The sequence below is a fragment of the Athene noctua genome, chromosome 3 (genome assembly GCF_965140245.1).
Source record: "Athene noctua chromosome 3, bAthNoc1.hap1.1, whole genome shotgun sequence".
Classification (NCBI taxonomy): domain Eukaryota; kingdom Metazoa; phylum Chordata; class Aves; order Strigiformes; family Strigidae; genus Athene; species Athene noctua.
The window spans coordinates 549,425-577,398 of NC_134039.1; the positions used below are offsets into that span (position 1 = coordinate 549,425).

At 45.5% G+C, this 27,974-nt stretch overlaps 1 protein-coding gene across 1 annotated transcript; it reads right to left on the bottom strand.

Moving 5' to 3' along the window:
* Nucleotides 1-243: 243 nt before the first annotated feature.
* TTLL12 (tubulin tyrosine ligase like 12) lies at nt 244-27,974 on the bottom strand. Its single transcript, XM_074901183.1, has 14 exons — nt 27,804-27,974; nt 21,994-22,169; nt 19,797-19,995; nt 17,902-18,061; nt 17,118-17,251; nt 13,941-14,017; nt 8,285-8,401; nt 7,985-8,179; nt 6,735-6,846; nt 5,781-5,932; nt 5,616-5,697; nt 5,086-5,154; nt 2,802-2,940; nt 244-922 (listed from the first exon to the last, which is right to left on the bottom strand). The coding sequence occupies exons 1-14, from the start codon at nt 27,921-27,923 to the stop codon at nt 771-773; spliced, it is 1,884 nt and encodes a 627-aa protein (XP_074757284.1). The 5' UTR covers nt 27,924-27,974; the 3' UTR covers nt 244-770.

Below are 27,974 nucleotides of genomic sequence, written 5' to 3' on the forward strand. Positions count from 1 at the left end.
TTTGAAGTCCAAAGACCTCTCGGGCCTCCAGTGGTTTCCCAGATCCCCTTCACTCCTTCAGGCTGCTTCTGCTTTCCTGAGCTGCTCTAGACATTGCATCCTTCTCCCTTCCTGCCAGACCTCTTCTCAAAAAAAAAATAAAAAAAATAAATTACTTTCTTTAAGGGGTATGCTGAGGACGACAGCCAACAGTACAGGGTTCCTAAGTGTTGTGGGATTTGTTTGCCTTTTTATTAAATGAGAAAAAATGAGAAGAACCATCAAATCTTTAATTACTCTAGTAAGTTCATCGCACGGAAACACCAATATTATTTTCCCATCAGAACATTTCAGATCTTTGAATAGCAGATCTTTTAGACCTTTGGATAGGTAAGAGATGTATGAACTCCAACACGATTCAGTAAATTATAGTTTTAATGTTGATGTGGGGAACTTGTGCAATGTTTCCCAGCAAGCAAGCAATCAGGCTACCTGAAGAACAAGTCAATTGCTCCAGTTACTGTCCCATTTTGAGGTCTCCCATATTCAATAAACAAGACACTGAGTCAACACAAACTGATGACTTACAGAACTAAGCAAGACAAAGATAATGCAGACAAAATTATTATCAGTACAGTATATGGTATATGCATATTCTTCTAATATGATTTTTTTTTTCCTGGATTACCAGTATAGGAAAATAGTTGCATCAGCAGCTCATAGAACTGAAATATAAATCTTGCTGTTAAGCATATCTGGGAAGGAAATTAATAAAGTCAAGCCTCCTGTGGCTAGACAATGCACGTCACATGGCAGCTGTCTGTTTCATCCAGAAATAGGGTGCTGAAGACATCATTAAAAAAGGTAGGGTGGTATTTGCAGGCTCTGTCACAGTCAGGATTAAAGTTCACCTCCAGGATCTGAGGTTCCATAATTCTTTTCCCTGGAAAGGAGAAGACAAACATTACCTCAATACAAGCTCTAGAGAGATCCTGGATCACCACCTGTCTTTAAGCCAGAGATTACAGAAAGTAATGGGCAAAAAGCCATCTCTTAGGACCCAAGCTGGTGAGCCGGTAGGGTGTTTTTATGTCAGTGGGTTTGGGGTTTTTTGGAGCGACACAAGTCTGTTCTACTATCATTATTCAGAGGACAATTATCCAACTGCTGTGCTAATCCAGTGCCTCATTTAAAATGAGAATTTGCAGCAATTTAATAGGATCTCCCTGATACAGCTTTCTTCCTTGACAGTCTGAAACATCTTCCAGAAAACTCTGCTTCTCTTTTCATGTTTCAGTACAAACCTTCCTTCCTTAAAGCTCTCAGGTATCTACCTTTCTAGTTCTAGCAGTCCTGTTCCTTTATGCTCCAGCCACTCCCACACCTGCCATTTCACCTCACGCCTAGAAGGAAGTCAGGAAGTTTAATTTTCTCTTAAAACTTCATCAGTACAGTTCAGCGTTCAGAATCACATGCATTCTGTGCAAAGAGAAAAAGGGTTTAATCTCATGTCTGGATCGAGACCGTAAGTGAGGGTACAAGCTTCTGAGGCGTGGGTAAACCACACTCTGCTCTGCGCAGAAGCAGCAACCTGTTTGTCCCCAGGCTGGCTACAGCATCACAGCCCCGACGCTCACACCCACAGCTCCTGTCTTCAGCAGGCTTGGGCCCTGCGCAGCTCCTGTCCAGCCAGGGCTGTATGTGAGGCTGGTCCTTCTCCTGCAATAGCTTTCCTCAAGCTAGTAATGTTAGGGAGTTGCTTTGCCTCTTCCATTCAAGGCAACCCTGGGGCAGGTGAAAGAGCCCTCAGTATGGATGCAGCAGACCCAAATTCAAACCCTCAGAACACCTGATATAACCAGCAAAAGCTCAGTTCCACACCTCCTGTTTCTCACTCATTTCCCTCCACAAAAGTGATTCCATGTTTACAGAATCAGCCACTGCAGCAGTGGGCTAGGGGCACCCACCCCACACACAACACCTAATCACTCCTCTGGCAAACCTGGGCACAAGCCACTGATTTCTCCTGTGTCCCGAGGAGCACGATGTCACGGGAACAGACACACTCTGTTCTGTTTAATTCTCCCCCGCAGCCCTTTCTGCGTTGGTGCCTCTGCTGCTTTCCTACCTACGAGAGACAAGTGCCCGGGTTGGGCACACTTACAGAACAGTTTTGAGCCTCCTGGTGAGACAATGAAAGATTCACCATCTGTTCTCCTGCTAGTCCTGCACAGCTGGTGGGAGGAAAGGCTCCGGGTAGCTGGCCGTGCTGTGGCACTACCATGAAGCATTGGCAACAACTGAGAGACGGTCCTGAGGACACCAGCAGCAGTGCAAGGGTGAACACGGGCCAGTCCCTGCTTTAATAGGGAACTGTGCCCTGGAGACATGGCCCAAGCCTGGAAGCCACAGGGAGTACGATGTCTCTAAGGTTTTCATGAAGGGACAGGTATCTCAGACATTCTCTCACCATGAACAGCACAGAACACTCGCTGCTGTTGGAGTGACTAGATTGCTGTACAGTTGGGGTTTTTTGTGCATGTTTGGTGGTTTATTTTTTTTTTTCCCATTTTAAAACAGAGGAGGGCAGTAGCAGGAGCACAAGCGAAGCAAGGATCAGGCAGACACAGTTAACAGTTGCCCCAGCATGGCAGATGCTGACCCCACGGGCCACCAACACCAGACACTTTGATGTCAGTGGGAGCCCCAGAGCACACAGCTCTCCCTGCCTGAAAAACGGGAAGAGTTTAGACAGAAAAACGCATTTCTGAAAACGTCCACAAATATAGAGAACTCAGCGCTCAAAGAAATGAGCTTCTTACCATCTCTGCTGGTGTCCCACTTAAGCATCAAGTCAATGGCATATATTGCTCTTGATGATGGATAATCACAGATGCCAAGAGGTGCAGGTTTAGCTGAAGCAACTTGGAACAATTCAGCAAATGCCTTAAAAATATTTGCCTAATTACAGAAAAGGAAATGAGGTTCCATCAAAATCAATAAACGTGTTTTTAGTCACTTCATTCATACAGCTTTTTAGAGTGTGCATAAATTACGTTAGCCAGCAGAAGAAAATCTGCACAGCATTAGCTTCAAAATGTGCACTTGGACCTAAAGGCACCACAGTGGAAAAATGCCAAGCACCTGGCAATATCCACGGACTTTTCTTGGGAGCAAAGCGGTACTACGGAAATTCTGAAAATAGGGCACTTAATGTAAATATTAACCCTCTTCTCAGACATTATGTACAGTATGGGACTTAGGTGCAGAGGAGGAGAAAAAACCCCAGCAGAGTTCTATGAACACCAGCAGTACAGCTGCAAAGTTCTGACTTTTTCCTGCCTATCAAGCTGCATTCTAACTTTGTTTTGTTTTGTTCTGCAACGGAAAAATCTTCGACCCATTTACACCCTTCCGAAAAGGGTGGCGGGAACATGGAGGCTTTGAGAGAATGGTATTTTGAGAAACAGTCAGATATCCAGTGTGAAAATGAAATAGAAGAGAACATACAGGTGTGAATTTTAGCCCAGAGGTTATACTGCAGTGAACCATTCCTTCTGCACATGAAAAGATGGTGTAATACTTCCCATTCTGCAGACAGGACTACTTTGGGTAACCTACAGCATGTATTTTGACGTCTCTCTCCTCACCCCTTGCAGTCTCTTCCAGCCTATTTTAAGCCTAATGCTGCGAAACCTGTCATACTCTAAGTATCACTGACTGGATACGAGGTTCTAGTTAAAACAGCTGTAAGTTCATTTATGGAAATCAACCCACAGTTGGGTAATTTATTCACTTTTGAAAGCATACACACATATAAATGCTCAGCTACTGTTCATTCTATGTTACCTAACTCCTGATAAATATGGAAGAATGCAACAACTGGGTTTTGTGCATGTTTCTGAACCATCTTTTTGCATTCAGCTTTTTCTTTCAAGCATGAATTACAAGGAAAAATCCATGAGAAGGCCCTCATCCACCTTCCTGCGTGTTTTATGGAACTAGAGTATCTGGAGCTTGCTCTCTGCAGATAAAAGCCCTAGTATTAGGGAACCATCTGGTTTCTTGGGAAAAGTCATTAATGCAGTGAGGAGGGACAGGGCTCCGGCCAGCTCGCTAACACAGAGAAGCTGGGTCAGCAGCTGGAAATTCTGCACTGCAGTCTCAAAGGCAAGGTTTAATTTAACAGGGAGTGGCCTAACTACCTAGCTTGGAGACATCATGCTGGTGGAAGAGGGATCTTTAAGAAAAAAGAGCAGCCTGACTGGTTTTCTGTCAGTATGTCAGGGCAGGCCACTGCAGGCTCTGCAGCAGCCCCTGTGCAGGGACCCTGCCAGCCCTGGGGCACAGCCGGGCACAGCCGGGCAGTCGCCCCTGCCAGCCCCGGGACACAGCCGGGCACAGCTCCTGCACACCAAGCTCACAGAGACGTGTACCCAGAGCTACAGGCCCACAGCTCTGCTTCAAATACAGACCTCAAGACCTGCAATGCCAGGCCGCTGAGATTACTACAGAGTGATTTCTTATTTACTTTAGTTTCCTGCTTGTTCTGACACCTCCTTATCTTGTGAAGCCATTTGGAACAAAGGAAGCAACAGCCCGAACATCTCAGTGGTTCAGCTTTTCAGAATTAGTATTCTGCTGAAAAGTTGTTTTCAAAGCCTTCACTACTGTTCCAGAGTCATGTAGTGATCATGTACATCTGTAGTGATGAGCACACTTTATATTCTGCATGAAACATTAAATCTTCACAACCATGGGCTTAGATTATCGACAACCTTGTGCAAAAAAGATGGAACTTGCAAGAAAAAAGATCCTGGTCCCAGGATCCTGAGGGTAGTCAGGACTGGCTTTAATATTAAGACCAATACAAGGAATTCTCAGTGCAACCATGAAATAAACTTCTCAAACACTAACAACAAAATGTTTGAGGGGGAATTATGCCAAGTTAAGCCATGCTTCTAAAGTAAAGGTTAACATCCAATGTGCTTTGTGGAACTGATGGGCATGAAGTATGTCTTATGAGAAAAAACCCCCACCCAACAGTTTGCCAAGTGAAAAAAGATCCATGAACATTTACATGAGAAAGATGAACTGCTGACTTACTTGTACCGTTGTCCAAGGATATTCTGGATATTGTTTTTCAAACAGAGGAATAAATTCTTCACAGTGTACCTAAAACAGTTTGGCAACATCAAAGACTGTTTTGGTTGGGAATGAGCAATCAGATGAGAAGAGAATGGAACATCAAATATTTTTTGCCATTCATACAAATGCAGGTAGGGAACTAGAGAATTATACAGACCCCAGATACCCTCCTTGTCACAGTGTTTCTTGTTATAAAAGATCACACTAAATCATCTTTGGCAACACAGAGCTGCCATTTTAATAATTCTTTCACTGATCTCTACCAACGTGGGCTATATTCAGGATGTAGGTTTGATATTACCTTATGTAATCACAGATGACTGGGGGGGGGGGGGGGGGGGGGAGATTCTAAGGAAATATTTGCTTAGGACTTGGGGTACTTTCAACATCCTGAGTGCTTGTTTAGGTGGATGTGAAATAGGTCATTAGGCAACAGTCACAAAGGAGGCAGATTTCCTGACAGGGAGTGTTTTGGGCTGTTTGTTTACCTGTTTTAATGTTACACCAGGAGCATAATTCATGACTGTGAAATGCTTCTCGTAGTCATCCAAGTCATCAAGTGAAAATGCTCTAGGGAATAAAACGGTTCCTTAGTTTCCAAGGTATCAGATTAAACTCTAAGCCCCCCCGGCTAACGAGGGGAACATACCTACCGGTTTGAGAAGCGCAGCCAGAACACATCATAGATGAACAGCTTGAGCGGCCGCACGGAGCGCAGCAGCACGACGTAACGGATGTCGAATTTAACCAGGCCCACGTCTTCCCGGTGAAACAGGACTGGATTCTCAATGTATTTGCACACTACCTACAACCAAGCAAAAACACTCACGGTAAACAGAATCCAACTGAAATGAAAACAAAGTGTCACTGGATCTCGACAATCCAAGGTTTCCTTGTATGCTTTTCAGTTTTTCTTTAGAAATGCGCACGAATACACAATGATGTTGTGCAAACAGGTACCTTTCATCAAACTCTGACATCAGGGTAGGGAAAGTGGGAGGCCAGAACGTAGTGATTTTTTTAAAAAAATCACAAAATTATTTTTATTTACAGTTTCAGTGAATAATTCTTTGTGCATTTCTGCATTCCAGAAAACACATGCAGTCCACACACCAACAGAAATGAAGCTGAAGGTGGTACTCTCATACTGCAGCCCTACAAAAAGCTCCACAATTCATCTGTTGTCGGCAAAGATGGCACTCCGTGCCACTGAGCAGAGCTGTGGATCAGCAGTAACCACCAGCCAGGTGACAGAAGCAACTATGTGCCAAAATTTGTGACCAATGCTAACTATAGCTGATGTGTGTTCACCTGAAAGTCTGAGGATGAGCGTGAAAGCAGCACCACACTGGCGTATTCATTACTGTCAGGGGAAGTTTTATTTTCTAAGTAAGAAAACACCAGGCTCTGAATTCATCGCTGCAGCAAGTGGAGCTGACAAATTTGTGTCTGAATCAATTCTGAATAGATTGAAACTGCATGCTTATGGCCAGCATATAAATTTTGAAGAAAATAAAAATTCCCTGTTTGTATTTTTTGACCTCCTTCCATGAAGCAGCGTTTTCAGCTCTGCCCTTTCCATCACATCCAAAGCCATGCTCTCTAACCTTCGGGCTGCTTTCCCTGTGCCTGATGATGTTGTTAAGGCTGTTGGTGATGTGGGTATCCAGGCTTCTGGCCAAGTTCCATGGTTTGCATATCCAGTGATTGTCTTCTCCTCTGTGAGAGAGAAAGAAGGTGACACTTGTAAGCACCCACCTCCTCCACCTGTCTGAACATCCACTTGAGCTGACCTACGTGCTCCCCTCAGTAGATACTTGACAAAGCTGACAAAGGAAGCACTAGCTTTCACTGATCCTTCTGTTAGGGCCTAGCAGACTCTCACTATTTATTTCTTTCTTCTGCATCTGACTCCTTCAGAAGGGGAAAACAACCCACCGACCCTACAGCACCACCACGAACACACGCAGTTCACAGCGTGGAAATCTTCTGCCAGGAGTCCGAGAACACTCTGGCAGGGTATCGTGCAATTTTTCAAACCGATTCCCTAATAACACTCCAAACCATCCACGCTGAGTAACACTAACTCATCTCTTTGGGAAGAACACAGGCAATATCTCAACAGTTTGTACTGCAAGAAAACGAAAGAGTACCACCATCTTCTCACTTTCTAGTACCTAGGCACCTCAAGGGGCAAAATTCTTCAAAACATCCCCCAGGAAAACAGGCAACACGCTGGTGGTTCAATGTATCTGAGTAAGGGCAGGGTAGCACCTGATGTCATCATTCCTCAATCTGTTAAACTTCTCGAGCTTCATGATAAACAGCAGACGCTTAGCCGAAGTTAGCAGCGTTCACTTCAGAGCACCTGGTTTGTTTGTTCGAAAATTCCCACCCCCTCCTCCCCAGGCCCTGCACAGACTTGCCCTCGCTGCCACACACACCCGGGGCAGAGGGAAGGAGCGCGCTCTCCTGGTCATGCCAGCCAGTAACAGAATGTAGAGCAAGGAACGGCCACACAAAAAACCACCCAATACTCACTGCAAACACGTTTTGATGCTTCCTATACCTTTTAAACACAAGGGGTAAGATCTTGACTAGACAAAAAGCAACAGCCTTCGAATCTGTATTTAAATCATGGTGAAGTTTCTGTGTTTCAAAATGCATTGCTTAACTACTCTTAAAGAAAATAGCTAAAAAGGTCACACTTTCCAGGCAAAATTCACTTGACATAAATGCAGCAAGAGCAAACTCACAGTGGTGTAACAGCTGCCAAGCCAAAACGGCAGGCTACTGGTTTTTGAGGGAAGTGGGATCAAGGGAGCACAAAATGTAAGGAAGTGGAAACATGACCCACCTTCTGTCACGTTGCTGAAAGTAGCTGATGAACTGAGGCAATTCGGTCTGGAGGTTAAAAGTACGAGGCAGCCAGCTTGGCCCGTCTGACCCCCCAGCTCGTCTAGAGATGGACGCCAGGCAGTCTTTGACAGTCAGGAGGCTCTCGCAGGGGAACTGGTTCAGCATTACCTCAGGCCTTTCCTCGCTCAGCTTCCTAGAAAACAGAGAAGTTGTTGGCTGAAGGAGGAAGGTTGGAGAGGCCTGTGGGAACACAGTTTTCATAGCAAAAATTTTGTATTATCAGGGGAACAATCGCAACCTATAATCTTTGAAGTGTGAGAAGTTGTAGAGGATGTCTGCTTCTCCCTCCTTGTCTGTGAATACAAAACGGGGATGCGTCAGGTTGCTGAGGACTTGCTGAATGTCTGTGAAAACCCTAGAAGAAGAAAAAGGTGTATCAGGGAAAATATCAGTTTAGCTTCTGGAACCAATCAACTCATGCTTGAACAGAAAAAAGTTTTAAACTTGTTTTTCTACAAGAATTATGCTTTACCAGTACATACTATCTGAGACAATCTCTTCTTAATCCAGAGAAGCGTTTTAAATTGAAATGGAACAGATTAAAAAAATTCTATTTTGAGACAGAAATCTCAAAGATAGTTTAGCACCTACAACTTCATGAGAATGGCTATTCAGATGACAACGACTAAGTCCCTGACAGAGAAGTGCTAGTATGAATTCACTGTTCTACAGGAAAAGTCCCTGAGAGGGAGACACACCTTGTACATTCCTCCTTTGGTGGAAGAGCTGACACGCTCAAATAAGCAGATAGCAATATAGCTTATTTTGATGATTTTACAGCTTAAAACAAAGTCACTTAATTCAGAATTCAGCACGACTCAAAAAGCAAGATTAACATAGACAACAGTTCTCGTGGTGAGGGGACACTCAAACAGACTGAGCACTAGCTATTTTTTTTCCATGAGAAACCACTATATTCTTCCTCCTTTCTAGCCCTATTCCTATTAGTTGTGTAACTTTCCTCTCCTCCTCCACTTCTAACCAGTTGCAAGATACACTCCCCTGTGAGAGACTGCTTTGAAACGACGAGCTGTAAAACCAGTCCTGTCACGGTGGGAAATATGCTCTCTAAAAAGAGAAGGATGTAAGATGTTTTGCACAGTTCCATGTGCAGCACACTGCAGTCTTTGTACTTGTTATGCTGGAGCCTAAGACTAAGAGAGATGACTTCACTGCAGGTGAAGAGTCAGCCGGGGATCCCCGTTGAAAGAGGTCACCAGTCTTTCCCCAGGGTTTCAACAGAGCAGAGTCAGTATCTTCACAGAGCCCCACCAGCACTTCCTTCTGCAACATGCGACTGCTCGGCTTCTCCTTGTACGTCTGCACGCTCGCGGAAAGTACAGTCCCAGATCTGATGGGCTAGATCCACTGCAAGTTCCACCAAACCCATTTCATATATGAGTTATCCAAATATCCATTGGTTTGGAGCAACCTTTAGTCCTTGCTGAAGCAAAATGGAATCAAAGTAGTGACCTGAAGATAAAAGGCCTTATAATGCTGCAGCAAGTCCTGAAGCGTCCAACATCCCCAAATACACACGCAAGAACAGAGTCAACACAAGAAATACTAGAATGTTAAAGTTGCTCGTACAGTCCCAGATCAGTCCCTTACCAGCACACCCTACACAGTATCACCCCACAAAGACACCAGTCCTGTGTAGCTGGATCCAAACCTAGCGAGTAGATCTCAGTAGCAAGATCATCAGATCTACACGATGGACCTATTCAGCCTGTTAAATCCACTCAACAAATAGGAGCAGCAATAGTTTTGTAGGTGTGGGTTGTTTCTTTTTTTTCCTTCTTGTGATTAAGCCCCTTTAGCATGGTATGGAAATATTTTGCCAATATATTGCATGTTTTTTTGTGACAGAGCGCTGGAATGCTGGCCTTCAGGATTCCTGGCTTCTGCCCCAGGCTGTGTGAACCATATCAGGTTTCCAGCTCAGAAAAAAGGGTATTGGTACACTCATTCTGAAAAGCAATGTGGTTGGATAAAACTTGTATAATGTTATGTATTTGGAGTGCAGCCACGGCTAGAGCTGGGCTAAGGCTGTACAATCATTTGGTTGAGTTATCTGCAGAAACAGTGCAGTGGCAGTTGCTTTCTCCAGGACTGAAGGGAAACCTCAGCTCAACATCAGCATTACACTGAAGCTCTGAAGAGGCACAGACAGGACTCCTCTGCATGTCAGCTACCACAGACCCTGAATGCACTTACAGGTGAAGTTCAAAATCAGGTTTTTACTGAAATCAGTGGAAGTAACTCAAGCAGGGAATCTTTGGGAGCCAAGAGCAAGGCTTCCTCCCCCTCCAGCTGCAGCTAGAGCAAATACCTTTGAACCCTCTGGTTCATCAGCTGATAATTCTCACACTAATTCTTCTGAGGTTACCAATGAAGCTGAACGATAACCTAAGGTGTTAAAATGGATTAACCGTGCTTAAGGCCAAAGAAAAAAGTGTAAGCCCTGTGGCAAACTCCTTTACTCCAGTCAGACAGAGACAGTGGTATGAAAAACGCTGCTGTAACAAAGGCCTGAGGCCAAGGCATTTGGCCTTACACAGCACGGAAGGACCCTGGCAGCATCCCACAACTCCAGTAAACCTTATTCCACACCATTCATTCTCTAGCCATCGTTTAATCAGTCGGAGGTTCACCCCCCGACCCCTTCCATGCTTCCAAATACATCACTGAGTAACAAACTCCCACTGCTGGCTGGGCACCAGCTACTCTTCCCAGCTGAAGAGCAGGGTGTCCTTTACACAGACTGCAGATCCAGCCGAGACGGGGGTCACCTCCTCTCGCACAGCCAAAAGGCCATTTCCCCCAGTGTTAATTCACTTAGATGCTCTGCATAAGCTCCACGCCACACAAATACAAGGAGTAAGTAGAAACGTGCATTCCAGCACTCTGAACAGCAGGCTTGGAGACAGATTCTGTACTCTTTTTCCCTTAGTTAAGTATGTAAAAAACCAGAACCCCCTTCCTAAAAACCTAATACTTCTCTTTCAAAAATCTCCACTACCACACTGAGCTGCCTTTATAGATACACATACACTATAGATATAGATACACAGAAGACAGTGGTATCTTCTATAATATATAGTTATCAAAGACTATTAGAAAGACAACTTTTTTTCCCCAGTAGCTTATAGCTACACACAAGATTTCACAGAGGTGCTACTCACATTAACAATAAAAAGCCTGTTTTCTTAATCTTGAAGTCTTGCTAAGAAGTTTATGTGCCAGAGCACTCTGGATTATGAATCTTAAAACTAATTTACAGCACACAAAAATGCTGCACAAGAACAGGGGAACTCAATCTGTCTTTGCTGACTGCAGGAAGACCACTGAAATAAGTGGATGGAAGATTAGCAGGAAAGTAAGGACATGCCACTTGTCCAAAGACTTGTAACTTTCCAAGTTTTTAAGTTACTCCACCCATTCTATATGCAATCCTCTTACCATAAAAGTCTTGGGACAGTCAAAGGCCCTGGAAAGCAGGTGACTTAATGTCAGAGAAACACTTTATGTAAGATTAATGTATTTCACTGCCAACACCTACGCTGACTTTAGTGGTCTGGTTCCCTTAGGTACTTCAGTAACATTCCAATGTCTCCTCTGATAATCCACATCCACACATATGCATAAAAACACAGACAGGAAAAAATGCACCCAGTCCCATTCTGGGTTTGACAGGTGACAGCCCCTACACTGCAATACTCTGGTACCAGCCAACCTATTTTGGACCCTGCGTTCCGCTGTCAGTGACACGCTGCACTAATGAAGCCACCTAACCATGTCTCCTGAATGATTTGTTTCTCCCCCTTGTCACACAGAGACAACCTAGCAGGGATGCTATAGTCTGGGATTAAAGGAGGCATTGTTCAGTGGAATTGTGCAAATAAGACAAAGCGTGGCAGATGTTAATTTACTCAAAGCATTTGAAGCTAAGAAGCAGTTATGAGAGTCAACTCCCAAAGCACAGAGCTGACAAGACCGATCAAAACAAAGAGCTGTTGTCTCTCATGACAGCTCTTCAGGCATCTTTAAAAAATGACTGATGTAGCTGAAAAGAAACACAAAAGAGAAGATCAAGAGGAAAAAGAGATGATCAAGCCCAACACAAGCTGGAAGGACTTTTCATAGAAATTTGTCTTTGAAACATTTAGTTCTTCTATCTACCTTTTTTTCAAGCCAGCAATCAGCACAGCTGGACCGAACAATTGCCCTAGGGCAGCAGTTGCTGCTAATGCCAAAGACCTCCCTGAACCTGTAATTTTGTGTATCAAACTACACGTACTTGCTCCCCCACTTTTCAGGATTCAGATTAAACATTTATTTCATCTTCCCATCTTCTGTTGTAGCTCTACTTGGAAACAGGATGACTAAGAATTTGTCCCAGATTCTCAACTTTGTAACCTCATGATTTTAATTGCTTCCAAATTGCCTAAACCAGTGGCAATACACTAGGCAGAGCAGATACATTAACAGGCTAAACACACTGCCATCTGCCTGTCCACAGTGGCAGCCTTAAAACCTTTCAGGTTTTGGAAGAGGCCCAGAGCATGACTGCAGCTCCTACTAGGTCACGGGGACTCTGAGATGCCACCCCTCTCCTGAAGGAGCGTTAGTAGATGGGATTCAGAACACCAGAAGGACCGTCTGGCCTCCCATAGAGGCCAAGCTGCTCTCCTTTCTCCTCTCCAGACAGGAACAGGATAAAGGAGAGGGAATCCCTGAGGAGTGCATGGACAGGGTGTTGATGATGTTCTTTAGAAGCAGGGCAGGAAGGATTTGGCAGGAGTTTCCCTGTCTCCTTCCCTCCCCGATTTCAATGTCATTCACCTGAAATATGAGATGCAAAATAAAGAGGCAGCAGTGAAAACTAAGCAGACATTTCTTTTCATCTCTGCTAGAATGCATCTACCTCTGACTCCCTTACCTGAAATAGATGAAAGTACACTGGATGAAAAAATAGGTTGTGCTTATCCTCACAGTCTTGTAACCAGAGATCTCAAGTGCACAATGAAATCTAGACCATCCCTGAGCGAGTTAACAAACGCCTCTCAACTCAAAGTGACTTTGATTTCAGCAGTTCTTCTCAAGGAACATTGTGCAGCGAATAACAAATCCCCTCAACACAAGCAGCTGGGTGTGAATATACCTACCAAATACATTTCAGCCTAACGTCACCCCTTACGCAACACGTTGCAAGCAAGAACTTGGGTCCCCGTGTGAGGCTCCAAACACCCTGGAGTGCAACTCGCTGCCCATGTCACCTGCTAGTACGTGTTTCTGCAATGACACTGGTGATACTGCAGCCTGGCCATGCAGTGCCACTGCTTCGCTCACAGAAATCCCTTATCTTTGCACGTTCTTCCAACTTTCCTCTGAAGCAGTTTCACACCATACGATCCGTACTTGTAGTAAGGTACATACCCAATTTAAAACATCCCAAGTTTTGACAAGATTCCCGTTTGGCAATCTCATCTGAGGAAGGGGAATTCTGTTACGTTTACACAGCACGGTGAGGCACACACACCTCTATGGACGTACACGCTATAATGCAGAAGGGAAGTCTTCAGCCTTTCTTACATACTTCAGTTATACTTCCTAGTGAAAAGCATTACAACATTATGCAACTTTTCTTTCATCCAGAAGGTGGCACTTACTTAGATAAAAAATATTGATTTTTAGAAATTCTGTAAGTGACAATCCATTCACTCTGAAGAATCCAACAAGAACAATTTGCTTAGGATCTTCAGCAAGTGGCCACGTGTAAACACGCCTGCAACTCGCCTCTGTTCAATGCTGGAAAGGGCCCTCCAGCCTCAGCACACTGCAATTATTGTAGCAAATCTTGGTAAGAAAGCATTCTGTTTGCAGATACGTACTTGAAAACTTTGTCTTTGTCATAAACTGGTGGGTTTATTGCTATAGGCAGTTTCTCCTTGTTTTCTGATAAAATAGCCTAAAACAACAAACAAAAAAACACCACAAGAAGTTAACACTAGGCGCAATGAATGAGCAGGATTAGGTCAAACTCCACAATATTCAGCAGATACATACAGCAGCTTAGACCAGAATGAATTTTAAGGTGTGCATAATCAGATTTATAAAAGAAGTGATTGAAAACCAACAATCTTTAAGGAGAAGCGACAGGTAAAATATTCTGTATGACTCAATATTCATCCAAGTGCTTTATTAGCAACGGCTTGTTGAAGTTTTCTCAAATTGTAAACCTTTACAGATAATTTTCTGCTATTCCTTATCTCCATATAAGTATTTAAATACTTCTATACAGGTACATTTGTAGTCACAGTAAAAATGATGGTCCATCTGCATGTCTCATTGGTCCATTGCCTTTGGTACAAGTGAATCCCACCAAAGCTGCATTTTGAGAAATATACTGTGGTGTGTAATATGCTGCTCAGAAAAAAAATAAAAATAAAAAGAAAAATCTGTAGAAGAGCAGAGTCAGAGGCAAGAGGCCATTAGTAAAAAAGGAACAAGAAATACGGCTTCAAGACCAGGGCTTAGAAACACTGTCAAAGCATCCTGAGAAATTCCTGTTTCTCCTAAGCATTAAACAACAGAGCAAGTCACAGAAGACTGTGTGCAGTAAAAGACAAAGTTACTGTACTTTCAACAAAATGCAAGGCTGACCATTCAGCATGATGTTTTATTACAGGTAACTAAAAAAAAAATAATTGTGAGAGGCTGGAATGTAACTCTGCTCCTGTAAAAATGAGCAGAAGGCTTTTGCAGCCTTCAGCAGTAAACATGCTTGAAAAATCTCACTCCATCTTTTACACCACCTCTGACTGACAAAAAGAAACACATTTGGATCATGGCTGATACCCTGCCTAAGGAAGAGCTCACAGAAACTCTGGGCTGGCAGAAGCGTACCCCGAGAAACCAAAGTAGCTGCTGCCCTGCGACAGCTCCCCGAGTCCCAGCTGCTGCAGCTGTCCTCAGCCTGCAGAGGTGAGATGTCTGTCCAGCCACAGACATCCCTCTTCACCTCCAGGGCTGTTGTGAGGACTACAACCACACATAACTGGAAACCATGAACAAAATCACAATCGTGATGAGAGGCCTTAGACATCAACTGCTAAAGAACACTGGATGGTACAAATACAAAATAATTCCCGCCGTCACCCACCAACGGGAAGGGAGCCTGTACTTTTAAGAGAAGAGTGCAATTCTCAGAGCAGTCCCAGAGGATTCGTTACTGTCTTTTCTGCAACTCCAAAGCAGGGAGCTGTTGCAGAACAGCAACTACTCCAGTGCCCCCAAGAGATATTTCTTCCATCCCAGACAGTTCACAAGCAGCCGTCTGCCCTGACTCTGGTTTCTGCAGTCATTGCCCAGTCACCACCCGTAGCACCACTGGAGTTACAGCCTTTGTGGTCTGTGCTGGAGACCAGGATTAGGTAACAGAACAAAAAGCAGGTAAAAAGTTAAGCCAGTGTTGCTGTAACTCTGTGATTCTTTTAAATAGAACACTGAAGCCTTCAGGTTTATTTAAAGAAAAATTAGAACATGAAATATAACATCCTTACCTATAGTGAAAGCCAAAACACAGCCCATGTAACAACAAATGACTATTTGCACATAGTAGTAAAGCAGTTGCAGAAATTGTTTGCTGCTGTCACTGTACAATTCTGAAACGGAATGACTTGTCTGTACTTGGTCTGTACTTTTTAGCACATGCAGCCCTGCTTACCTGGAAACAGGGGAACTGGAAGCGTCATCAACACGGTATCTCTTCCAGCCATCTCCCTTCTGTGTCTAGGGGTGTGCTACACCTGAAGCTATCCTCCACTGGTCTGTCACCAGTTAAGACTTTAATCTGCACCTAAGCATTCTACAGTAGAAGAAAGCTCTGTCTAGCATCAGTATTTTTCTGTCACCTCTTCTCAAGAGCTGAGTGGCAGAGACACAGTAAAGGCAAAAAGGGTTATTTGAGATGTTTTTAAGGTGGTGAAGGAGGGTTCTGTTGGTCCATTTGCCACACACAGTTCTTTTAACTTGACCTGATCAACCCAAACCAGAATTAAAACATGTGCAAAAAATCGCCTTACCAAAGATCCCGGCACTTTTGCCAAGAGAACACCTATAAGACGTGAACTACAGGTGCACTGCTGTTCCTCATCCGTAAGTCAAAGTACATCTCTCCCTCTTCTGAAAATGCAACATCCCAACCAACCAACTCAGATTAGGTTGTTACAAGACAGCCGAGCTATTCTGAGTGTACACCTTTATTTCACAGAAGCAGGTTCACACCATTTCTGACTGGATACTGTTAGTAACAAGCTGCATCCAGCATTTTCTGCCTATCCTCTATCATAAGAAACAGTTGGGGTACAGACTCCTCTTTTTAGACGCTGCTCTTTGAATGCTGTTAGTGGCCAGTACAGCATCCTCATCGCCACCAGGTTTCTTGATTTTTCCTAAAAATGCAGACTTAGTTCACGAAAAGGGGATTCTAAACAACATTAATTTCATGTCCTTAGAATATCACCAACCTTTAGTAGAAAGAAGAGTTCAAAATGAGTGCTTTATAACAGGGCCATCCAATTAAAGGAGTCTCTGCTCCAACATCCAATGGTTCTAAACCACGACATTAAATGAGTAGCCAGGCTGAAAAATATAACCACTCCTAAAACAGCAAAACAACTCTTTCTGTAACTTAAGACTGACCAGAAGGGCTACAACAATAAATCCAATCAGTAAGCCTATCAGACAACATATCAAACATCCAGCTGGAAGAGGGGCACCTCACATGAAGGACCTTGTACCCTGCTTATAAAAACACTACACAATATCACAGTAACATATCAGAACTCATTTGGGTTGCTTTGGTTTTTAAACATTTAAATATTACATGTAAGACATTTTTTGTCTCACCATGCTTTCTTTGAATATTTTTTTTATTTAATAGCTATACTCTGAAGCAATCAATCTTTAAGCCTAAAAGAAGCAAAACCAGAACTCTTGCAATGTCTTTTAGACACTGCCTCTTCTTAACAGAGATAAAATACAAGATGAACTTGTTAAAATTATACCTGGTAATGCTCATCCGACGGCTCTGGCGTAAAACAGTTGACATCCAAGACTTCAGTAGGCACCCACGGTAACAAAACACACTTCCTGATCAAGCGATCCGTTTCCCCGTAAGCATAATCACGAGTCACTTCATCTGCAGCCAAACAAGGAGAACCTTTAGGAAGTGCCTTTCAGCCTCCACTGAAAATCTTCCTCACGGCGTATCACACAAATGACCGTCGAGCAGTTAATGAAACAAAAAATGTTTTTATTTAACTGTAGAGATAATTGGAGAACTACATTTAAACTATTATTTAAGATGCACAAGTTAGTTGGAAACCGCCTGACTTCTGTGAGTTTAGTCAGACAGATGGACACTGTCCTCCACCACACGGTGGGGGCATAAGGTGGCCCCTGACCAAGGTTACAGGAGTAAGTCACTGGCCTGGCATTTCCCAGCTCCCAGGAGCTGACTTTCTGACTCAAAGCTACAAACAGATTTTTTTAAGGAAATTTTTAAAAACTCTCAGATGACTGAATCAGTAGTTTCACTAAGACAGTGATGCGAGATTTAAGCTCTCTGCAACAAAACATCAGCAACATTTTTGGACTGATAAAGGCCTCTATATGACATACTCTGTGGAAATACCAGGCAGATAACTTTTCAATTTGATAGCATTACAAATACACCATCATTCTGGTCTTGAAATATTTGTTCCACTGTGAAGTGTTCAATGATTTGTAAGGATATGGCCTGTTTTCTATTGTGAACATAAAAAAAAAAGTGATCGTACACACACTCACCACCAGTTTCAAGGTCTCTCAGAGGCCAGAGAACTGTGTAGGCAATTTGCTGAGGCATATAGAACAGTGGTGCTGTTGCAAAACTGGGCTGGTCCGAATGCTGAATGCGCGATCCAAATTCATCCATAATGTACCAGACAGGAACCTTCTCCTCTGCAGTCTGTGTGGTTAAAGAGAGCGAGACACCCTGCACGTACCAGTTGCTAGAAAAGCCTGGCGAGACAGAAGGTGCTGGCAGCACCCGCTCCCATTCCCTGCTCTAGCCAAGGTGATGAGTGAGTGCTCTGAGCCCTGAGGCTGAGCCCACCCGGCCGGCAGCCACTGCTGGGATCAGCCACTTCCCACCACACCTGCACAGTCCCACCCCTTCTTACACTACTGCTCGTGCCTACCAGACCCCTTCCCCTGCGCCCAGTGAGGCAGTTCAGGGAGCTAAACCAGCAGAAGGATGCTTGGTAGGGTTAGTTTTCCTTCAGTTTCTATCAGAATCTGTTTGCTAAAAGGAGTTTGAAGTTTACAGCTTAAGAGCAGCGGAGAGCAGAACTGACTCCTGCCACAACAGCTGGCTGTGAAAGTACTGAGCCCCTTCCTGCAACACTTGTCATAACATCCTCAAGGAACGACCTCTACATTGCTTGGTAGCACTACTGTTGCCTTTTCACATAGGCAGAAATGGAGCAGAGATTAGACTAAGATATTCAAGCATCCCAGTGCCAGAAAGGGGAAGAGAAGACAAGTTCAACTACAGGTTGAATTAATTGTCTTCCATTAAATCATTTTTCAAGTGGCAACAGCTAGTTCCACCTGACTCAAGTCATTCATGACAACAAGATGGGAAACAAAGACATAAGGTAGAAAGGTTGAGAGATACTCCTCTGAGCTCTTTTTTATTTAAAGAAAAAAAGAGAAAGCAGTCGTAACAAATCCCTTTCTCGGGGATGTTTCATGGCTGATACTACTGTGAGCCAAGCCGACACCTTAGCTGATCAAGAAGGCCACTCCAGAGAAGCCCTCGAGCCCTGAGCTAACAGGCGCAGGCTGGCCGTGCCCACACTGCTCGGGGTTAACCTGCCCGTCCTGCACAGCGCTCGCCCCAAAGGATTCACTTTTCTCCTCTTTAACCCAGGAGACTCACGGTGGCCTAGGAGCTACACTGCAGACCCCACAGAGGGGCTTTTAACTGAACCCCGAGGGCTGTTCTCCCTCAGAAATGGCACGCATGCACCTGAAGGGGCCTGGAAGCTCCCGACATGCTGGTACCATGAGGGACCATGCGGGGCAGAGGCACCAAACTCAGTGTGGTTTATCTACACTACCTGAAAGTAGCCGCCCTTGGACTAAGCTATGCCTAGAAGCACTCAGGCTCCTTCTCCAAGCTAGTGGGTTCCCACCTGAGGGGGAGCCGACACTGACACAGTAGGGACAAGCAGTTGCCAAATACACCCCAGGTAGTTATCTGACAGTGTAGACACACCCCCGTCTGTCAGGTGCTCTGCTCGGGTGAGGAAAGCTGTGAGCATAGCTGAGACACATCGCGTGAGACAGCTGATCCATGAGAGGTTCCTTCCTTCACCACGAGAAACTCTGAGTAGGAAAAAACCCAGATAACAGACAAGCAGATCTCCCCCTTCTAGCTCCCTTCTTTTGCAGCACTCTTCCCCTCTCTATGAAAAGCCCCTGAAAGTTCTCATCAGAAAGCTGGCAGCAAGCCACTGGGTATTTCATCCCTACACAGCATTTGCTCTCCTTCCAAGTAGTTTATTCTGAAATGCCTGTAAAGGACCGGTTTTTTAATTGAAAGATGTATTTTTGTTAACAGCCACGTACTGGAACATCCTCACTTAGGATGGCCAAGAACTTTTTTTGCATCCTAACCAGGCTTTACAGAGCCTTACCCCTTGAGAAAGCTGGTAGGTCTGATTGTATTTCCACATCTCCTGCAACACTTGCTCAACGCTGCCCTCGTCGGGGACCTCTCCGTGGAAGTCGATGCCCATGAGGTTGGCCATCCTGTGCAGCAAGCCCGGGACCTGCAGCAGCTGCTGGCGGGCTCCCTCCACACGGTACGTCCAGGCGTGGTCGATGAGGAAAATGCTTAAAGGGGATTTTGGTAACATTACAGCGGTGATTTGTACACGTATACAGCCAAACGGCCTGTGAATAAGAGCTACGTTTCCTCGCAGATGGTTTGATAACTAAGTCTTCTCTTACTCACAAAGTACACATCGTGACCTTACAGGTTAGGAACAATTTCCCAGCAGTAACTTACACTCTGCTTTTGTTCCAGAAATGGAACTTACTGTGCATCAGTATTTCCAGGAAAATGAGGAGCACACACAGAACAGGGCACTCAGTTTGTAAGCCCAAATCCCTTTAAAGGCTGGGAACACAAGAGGTTCTTCCCTTTTGATCAGTATTACCTCCACTGCAACAACCTGATACTCTTGCCTGAAGGAGAACAATACATTATTTTGCAAAAGTGTTCAAGGACCTTATTAGCCATCAGCTCTGTGACATCTACCATGATCGTAAAACTGGGTGGAGAGATCTGATCATCAAAAGCCTGTATTGTTTGCTATTAAAAAGAAAAAAAAAAAAAAAAAAAAAAAAGGTTTTTTGCTTGTTTCTTCTTGGGTTTTTTTGGGGTGTTTCCCTCCCCCACCACTCTGTCAGGTCTTTTTAGAAAAAATGCAGTTCTAAAAGAATTACCACTCTAACCCAAACCAAAATCATATACAAGCTTCCCTTGACAAATTTAACCCTTGTCTAGGCTGCATGTGTTTTTACAGAAAACATACAGTTATTCAAACAGAAGGGTTCTCCATATTTTGGTTAGATCCTCTCACTGAATCAAATCAGAGGAGAATCTGAATTCTACTTGCTGAAAGACACCCAACAAAACCAAACAAACCCACCCCACCCCTGTATTTCAGAAAGTTAAAAACCCGTGAGCTGTCACGTCCACCCAGTATCCCTGAACAACTGTCGTATCTGATCCCACATACAGAAGAAACCTCACTGACAATTAAAGACTCCCTGAATGCCAAGGTCAGGCTCTTTGGGAATCTGTTAGCAAAGAGGTGTGCTGCTGTTCTGCCCCTACATCCCCACGCATCTGAATGCTGCAAAGCTGCCTGAGATAATCACAGGAGCTGCTTTGAACCTGATCATTTAAGTGTGTTCTCAGGCTCAGAAAGGCGATGACTTCGGTTAAAGCAGGCATGTAAAGGTAGATACCTGTGCTCTGTGTCAGTTTTACTCAAGTCTAAATTGAGATTTTTAAACTTTTATGTTTACATAAGACCTAGTAAGTATGAAAATTCTGGCACAAGAAGTTGTATAGAACCGAGCAGAACTCTGTGTAGATATGCATCAGATCTGACTTCAACTCACTGCCATTTATTAGTATTATGACAAATAGCCTGTTCCGTGTTTGAAATCAAGAATGCAAAAAGCTGTGTTCTAACATTTAAGTTAAGTGGTTTCTTGTGCAACTTTCTTCTAGTTTTATATCTGCATGCTAGTCTCATTCATGACAGATAAGCTGATCCTGAAGAAAGCCAACAGTAACTTGACGTATTCAATGCCATACACATGCATAGCCATGCAATCACGATCACACTCTTGAATTATATTTTAGCCAATTGGAGGAAATTTAATAGGCCACGGATCACTACTTGGAAGCTGTGTAGTACCTCCTTAACCTGGGATTTGTGAAGATCACAATTATTTCTTCAGGTTTTTTTTCCCCCCAAGGGCACACAGTTTTGCAGATACCAAGGTTTTGTTTTCTTTCTGCAGAATTCATTTCAAGGTTGCCTTTTCACTATTTTCTCCTTCAGTTTACTAAAACCAATTTCTAAGTGTCTTGCTGCATGATTTAAAAAAACCTGCTAAGATACTTGCACTCCTGGTACCCTTTGCAAGATGTGCCTCATGGCATGCTCCTTCCTCAAACAAGCAGCTATCTCTTATAGTAAGAAAAGAGGATTTCTGAATAGGATCAAACAAGCTTTAAAGCAAACTGTCCATATCATCTTAGGGTTTAAGACTACTCAAGGAGTGAACACTGGCTCTGAAATCACTACTCACCTATTGGGATTGGAGGCTTGAAGCCCATTCTCATTTGTTACAATAACTTTGAAACACGGTTCATTTCCAGGATTTGGTCTCTTTTTAAATTCTTCTTCTATTTCTTCATCACCTTCTTCCTCCTCATCCACCTCTTCTACTTGCATTATACCAAAGTAGTCCCCAGCATCAAATACCTGAGATTGAAAGTGCACAAAATATTAAGCAGTTGGTGGAGATGCTACCCTGATATGTAAAAAGTCATGCAACACTGAAAGGCACTTGGAGACAATTTTGGCCTGCAATCTGATAAAATTGGCATTTTTAACTGAAGAGATATATGAACAACAGCATTTACTCTTTAACATTTTAAAGAGAGTCATCTGAGAAATTTCTTTAGTTAATATTGGCAGGAAGCTTAGTTGGTTTCTTTGGTACCAACAGGTCTACTGATGACTGTCTATTATTTAAACTCCTCAAAGAATTCTAGAGGCTGAAAACGGAGTATCTTTGCTCAACTTTGTCACAATCAACAGCTGAAGACCTGCAAACCAGGTTGTTACCCAGGCTCCACAACCATACTAAAGTCCCTGAAGGCCTCTGAAGGAGCAGAGCTTTCACCACTCGTGTTCTGAGCCAGTTATGAAATCTCAGCATGTTTCCCCGTCTCTTCTTCCCCTACACAGGGAACCGTCTGTGCTCGGTCACCTCCGTCCGACCCGGGAGATCCCTTACACTGCTGCAAGTTAAGGTCTATACCCTTACCTCTACCAGGGTGCTGAAAGGGCTTTGTTTGCATTCTTGCCTACTGCGGATCTAGAACCTACATAAATTAAGTAGGTCACTACACAAGTAGTGTAGTTTTTCCCTTCTGCCAAAATCTTGTCAAATGGCAGGCTCACCTATCTTTCTGCAGAAACAAGATGCTACTGACAACTTCTGTGATTTTAAAGTAAACATGTACTTTTCAAAAGAAAAAAAGAATGCATAGAGTCTCAGAGGTCTTTTCAAATCTTTCCATGAGGAGTTATTTTGCTAAATCACTCACACTACATAACGAACCAGGCAGGGGCCAACCGATCACTTGCCTCAACTAATCTCACTAGAAAGCAGCAGGGAGGGAGGACAACCTAGAAGTGTTACCTCTGGAGTTACCGGTTTAAAGTGTCAACCCAGCCTCTGACACCCCGTTATTAGAAGTCATTACTTCTAGACACAGACGACTTCTTAGCTGTAAAGTCCCAGTGGCAGCCACAAGCTTTTATTTGTTCAAGTGAGGTTCCTTCAGGGTAAGTATTTCTGCTAAGCCCCAACAGGAGGGTGTGGAAATCAGCTCCGCCTTTGTAAAGCAAGGCCACCTCGACAGAGCAGAGAGCTGCCCAAAGATGGCTAGCAAGGGAGGAAGGGGTGGGGAGACAACACCTGCTTCAGGTACCACAGAGCCGACCCAGGTGGAGAAGCGCCCCAAAGTCCCTTCTGAGGATCAGGGGTCTGTGTTTTCCTTTGAGCTGGGGGGTGGAAACAGAGGATGCCAACAGTATGTCAGCTAACTCCACTTACACATTTTTCTTAGGGCAAGAAAAATTACACTGCAAAAAACCTCACTGGAGGTTAGAAAAACCACACCTATTTTTGAAAAATATCAGGAACCACCTTAGTATCTTCCACTTCAGCAGGCATCAAGCTGGCTAGCAGCTCTAATTTATTTCTAGTTTTCCCGTTTTGCTGGAAGAGAGTAATTCCACTCAGTAGTGAGCAGCATCACCACCTCTTGCTGCCCTCCCACTGAGCATCAGATTGTAGCAACTGCAGTTTGCAAAAACTTTCCCCTTTTAACACCTTTTCAGCAGAATTAAGCTAAAAAGAAATCCTCCCTGAGAATTCCTAACCTTGAAAAAGTGAACGAGGTGTATTCCTCATCTGAAGCAATTCTTGGAGCAGCAGCTCAGGACCACTGTAACCTGTGGCTTTTTGTGAGGTTTTTGGTTTTTTAAAGTACCAGTCGACAACACAAACGGTTGTCGCGCCCAGCCGGCGGTGTGGACGCACAGCCCTTCGCACGGGGGGGTGGCCCCGCTGGCCCCCCCTTCCTCCCGCCCGCTGAGACAGGCTGTCACCCCCTGAACCCGCAACAAAGCCGCGCCAGGAGAGGAACCTTCAGCTGCCCGAGGCAAACACCAGCTGGAAAGATGGCACGGCCGGTTTGAAAAGCACAGCCTGGCCGGGAGCGGAGCGGAGAGCCTGCGTGACGCGCTCTGCCACGGCAAGTCACACGCTCTGGAAGGCAGCAACGGGGCAGGCAACACATTTCGACACCACAACTGTTCGAGAGAAAACATGCTTGGGCAAAATCACTCCTTCTCCACGTTCAGGTGCAGCTCCCAGGTAACAAACCTACCAAAGCAGAGGACGGGATAACAACGCAGGCACATGTCATGACAGCTACCACCCACCCGCACCTTCAGCCAGCTCCTTTCAGGCACGTTACAAACTGCTCTGGAGACCCCAGGTAGCCTCTGAGCAACAGCCTGCCCTCCCCTGCTCTGGAAAGTAAAGTCTAGTAGTATTGATCATGCTGCATTCCTTCTAGTAATTAATTAAAAGCCTCCATTTCTAACTGGAATGAAACACCAAGCAGTTCTTTGCCAGCAATATCTTAGGGACACAGAAGCCTGACACATAACTTAGCATATGGCTGGAAGAGAAAAAAAAAAAAGATTATGAATAAAATTGGAGGCAGGCACTGTATTTCCCAGGCTTATAACCAGGCTGTACGTGGTTTCTCCAGGAACGTAAGAAACAGCCACTCTACTGGAAACAGAACTTTAGGGTTTACAGTAAATTATTACACATATGTATGGTTTGTTTTTCAAGTTTCTGCTACAAACAGAAAACTGCCTTCCAATGGACACTGAATGCTATAAATGCAAAATAAATCAGTAAAAGCAGGTTTTGATCTAGCAGATATACCATGTTTTGAACGAGCAATCCAATTTAATTCACGGTTACATAATGCTCTCAGAAGGAAACCTGCTCCAGCAGATCTCAGGGTAAATAAAAAGCCCTCCTTCACTTCCCTCACAGGCTGTAAGGTACTCGCAGGGTGCACTCGCTGGCGCTGCTGAAGCACGTGTGTGTGTTGGAAAACAGCTCCTGGGCTGGGCTCTAGAGGTACTGATGTAAGAGAGATTTTTATCTGTATTATGGATGCAAATTTTCCAAGTTCTCTGCTAGAAAGTTTTAATCTTCGCAACAGGTTAGGACAAAGGAAAAATTCCTCCCACACATGGAACAGGGAAACTCATCCTACGACCCATGTTGCACTGATTCCCCCCCGTTATTCTTTATGACCTAGACTCCCAAAACATTTCCATCCTTCTCCTCCTCTGCTTTCCTGACTGCTGCTCCTCCACCGCTCCCCACGACGCCGTAAGTCAGGTCCTGCAGCTCTGCCTCCCCAAGAGCTCATCCCAGTCGGTCGTGCTCCCCACCGTAATCCTCCCAGTCTTCTCCATATCCCCCTGCCCTTCTTCTGCATAAAGCCCAGAAGCTGCAACAGCAGAGACAAGCACCATCAGCAGCCTAGTTTATCCTCCTAAGCGCAGCGGAACGATTAAATCTCTCCCCCCACGCAGTGGGACGCTCAGTGCGAAGGGCAGGCCCAGCCGGCAGAGGGGCACGGCAGGAGCCGCCCGACGCCTCCGGGCAGGCGCTTCCTCCAGCCGCCCCTCCCCACCGCAGCCTCCCTGAAAGCACCAGCGCCACGGGGCTCCTCTCGCTCCGCTGCCTCACCTGCCGAATTTCCGACAAAGTGGGTAACGTGCGGAGCTCAGCCACAGGTCACAAATCTTAAGCTTGCATTCCCTCACTGGAGGGTTCCACGGACTGCTGGCTGCTCCAGCTTTCTCATACCAGCATAGGGCAACGCAACAGCCTGCGACTTCAGGCTCCCTTAGCAGCTTTATGCTGCCTTCTAGTTCACCCACCTCCTCTACACCCCTTCTCATGCCTTCCTATTTAAGCAGAGCCGTGGATATTCCCTGCTCCCAGCCACCTGTACACGTTGGCTGAGAGGGCCATAACAAGAATCTTGTTTGTGACTGGGCATATGCTTGAGTCAATGTAGATTTATTTTCTCTGTAACACACACGTATTGCTGTTATTAGCAGTACCAGACACACAACAGCAGGAACATATTCAGCAGAAATAGAAAGCAGCAGGAACATATTCAGACCCTAAACTGACTATAAACACTCAGATTATATCATGACTTGCTATGCCTCCCTCCCACCTCAACTTTAAAGGTGGGGAAAAGAAGCAATCAAGTAAATAGAAATCAGCTGACTTGGCATGGGTGTTCACAGACATCCCCTCTGTCCTACACTTCCTGCCCAAAAGTCTCATCCCATCTTTGTTTCTCCTGTCATCATGCTCTCCAGCACCCCACCACCTGCTCCCTTCCCTCCTCGTACCCTGGGGTTCCCATCTGATCTCTTTCCCTCCCCAGGACTGAAAGTTCACCTCATTCATATTTCCTTCTCCAGGTATCCTCCAGACTCCCTGGAGCACTCTCAAGTCTCCAGACAATTACTTTTGGGTCGTGTCTCTTTCCTGCCTCAGTTCCTTGCTCCTTTACTCCAACAGATCCAAACCAGCTTTCCTCACCAAGGAGGCTGGCTGTGTATGTGCAAAACAAAAAAATTTCTAAATTCAACGTGTGTTTTTACAAGCTCTTTGTCCAAAACGACTCTTCTCAACTTTGTTTCTCTTCCCTTTCTCATCACAAAGCTCCGGGGAGCAAGCAGATGGTTGCTAAAAACACAGGTGAAAAGGGATTCTCCATCCTGGGGTGTGCCTTGTGCCCTGACACTCTCTTTAGTTCGGGGCCAGGTCCAGAGACTCCCAGCGTCAGCTTCAGCTGAGAGGCAGACAGCTAGCCCCTGCGAAGGGATGGTCTGTGTGCTGCCTGGGCAGGCCTGCAACCGGGGCTCATGGAGGGCAACGTCCCCAAACCCACGTCACTGCCCCCGCGAGTGGGGATTCTACAAAGGCTTACACCTTGCCCCAAATCTGCCCTGATAAAGAGTCGCCCAGCACCAGCGCTCTGAGATGCTCTACAACGTGGTCCTTGTGTTGTTATTGTTTTAACCGTTCCCAGAACATCCTTCTACCACCACCCCTGTTCTCTGAGGGAGCTGGAGGAGCTTTTACTCAGATCAGGAAAAAACAAACAAACCAACCGGCTGACAACACTCCCAGAAAACAGCCTCGGAGGGGTAACTCACACGTACATGACACGAGCCGCCCGTGCGAGCTCTGCACAGCTATAAATGACCAAGACAGGGCAGCCCAGTGTGGGAGCAAACTGGGAAAAAGAAACAACAAAAGATCAGGTTAAAGCCAACCCAAACCACAACGCGTTAACACACGGCAAGCTCCTGACTTTAATACTATCGCTGCGGCTTTTCTGACTTTCTTTTTGGCCAAAAGGGCTGGGGGCTGCAGGCCATACTTCCCGCCTGTCTCCGATCCGGATCGCCAGTTACCGGGACCCCCGAACGCTTTCGAGCTCCACCCCGCCAGCGGGACGGAGCCGGACTCGCACCGCGCACCCGGCGGCTCAGGGCCCCGGCCGCGCCGCTCCCCGCCCGCGCGGGAGAACCCCCGGCAAGGGGGGACCCGCCGCCCCCCGCAGCACCCGCCTGCCCCCGCGCGGGGGGGGCTCCTCCGTACCCGCCGGGCAGGGAGGGGACCCCGCCGCCGCCTCCGCGCCGAGGGCAGCCCCCTGGGCCCCGCCGCCTCCCGCCGGCGGGGCTCCCCTCAGCGCCCACCTCGCCCCGCAGCTTGCGGCTCAGGCTCTCCCAGTAGCGCGCCGGGACCCTCGAGGCGCGGAGCGCGGCCCCGTGCAGGGCCACGAAGGCCGACAGATCCTCCTCAGCGCCCCCCGACATGGCCGGGACCGGCGGGCACCCGCTCGCCGCCGCCTTCTTCTCCTTCCTCCG

Excerpts from the sequence above, each read along its gene's own strand:
- TTLL12 (XM_074901183.1), bottom strand. The coding sequence starts at position 27,923 with ATGTCGGGGGGCGCTGAGGAGGATCTGTCGGCCTTCGTGGCCCTGCAC. Across the intron at positions 22,170-27,803 it reads GCCGCAAGCTGCGGGGCGAG|GTATTTGATGCTGGGGACTA; the intron begins GTGGGCGCTGAG and ends TTTCAATCTCAG. Across the intron at positions 8,402-13,940 it reads GACAAAGACAAAGTTTTCAA|GGTTTTCACAGACATTCAGC; the intron begins GTACGTATCTGC and ends TTCTTCTTCTAG.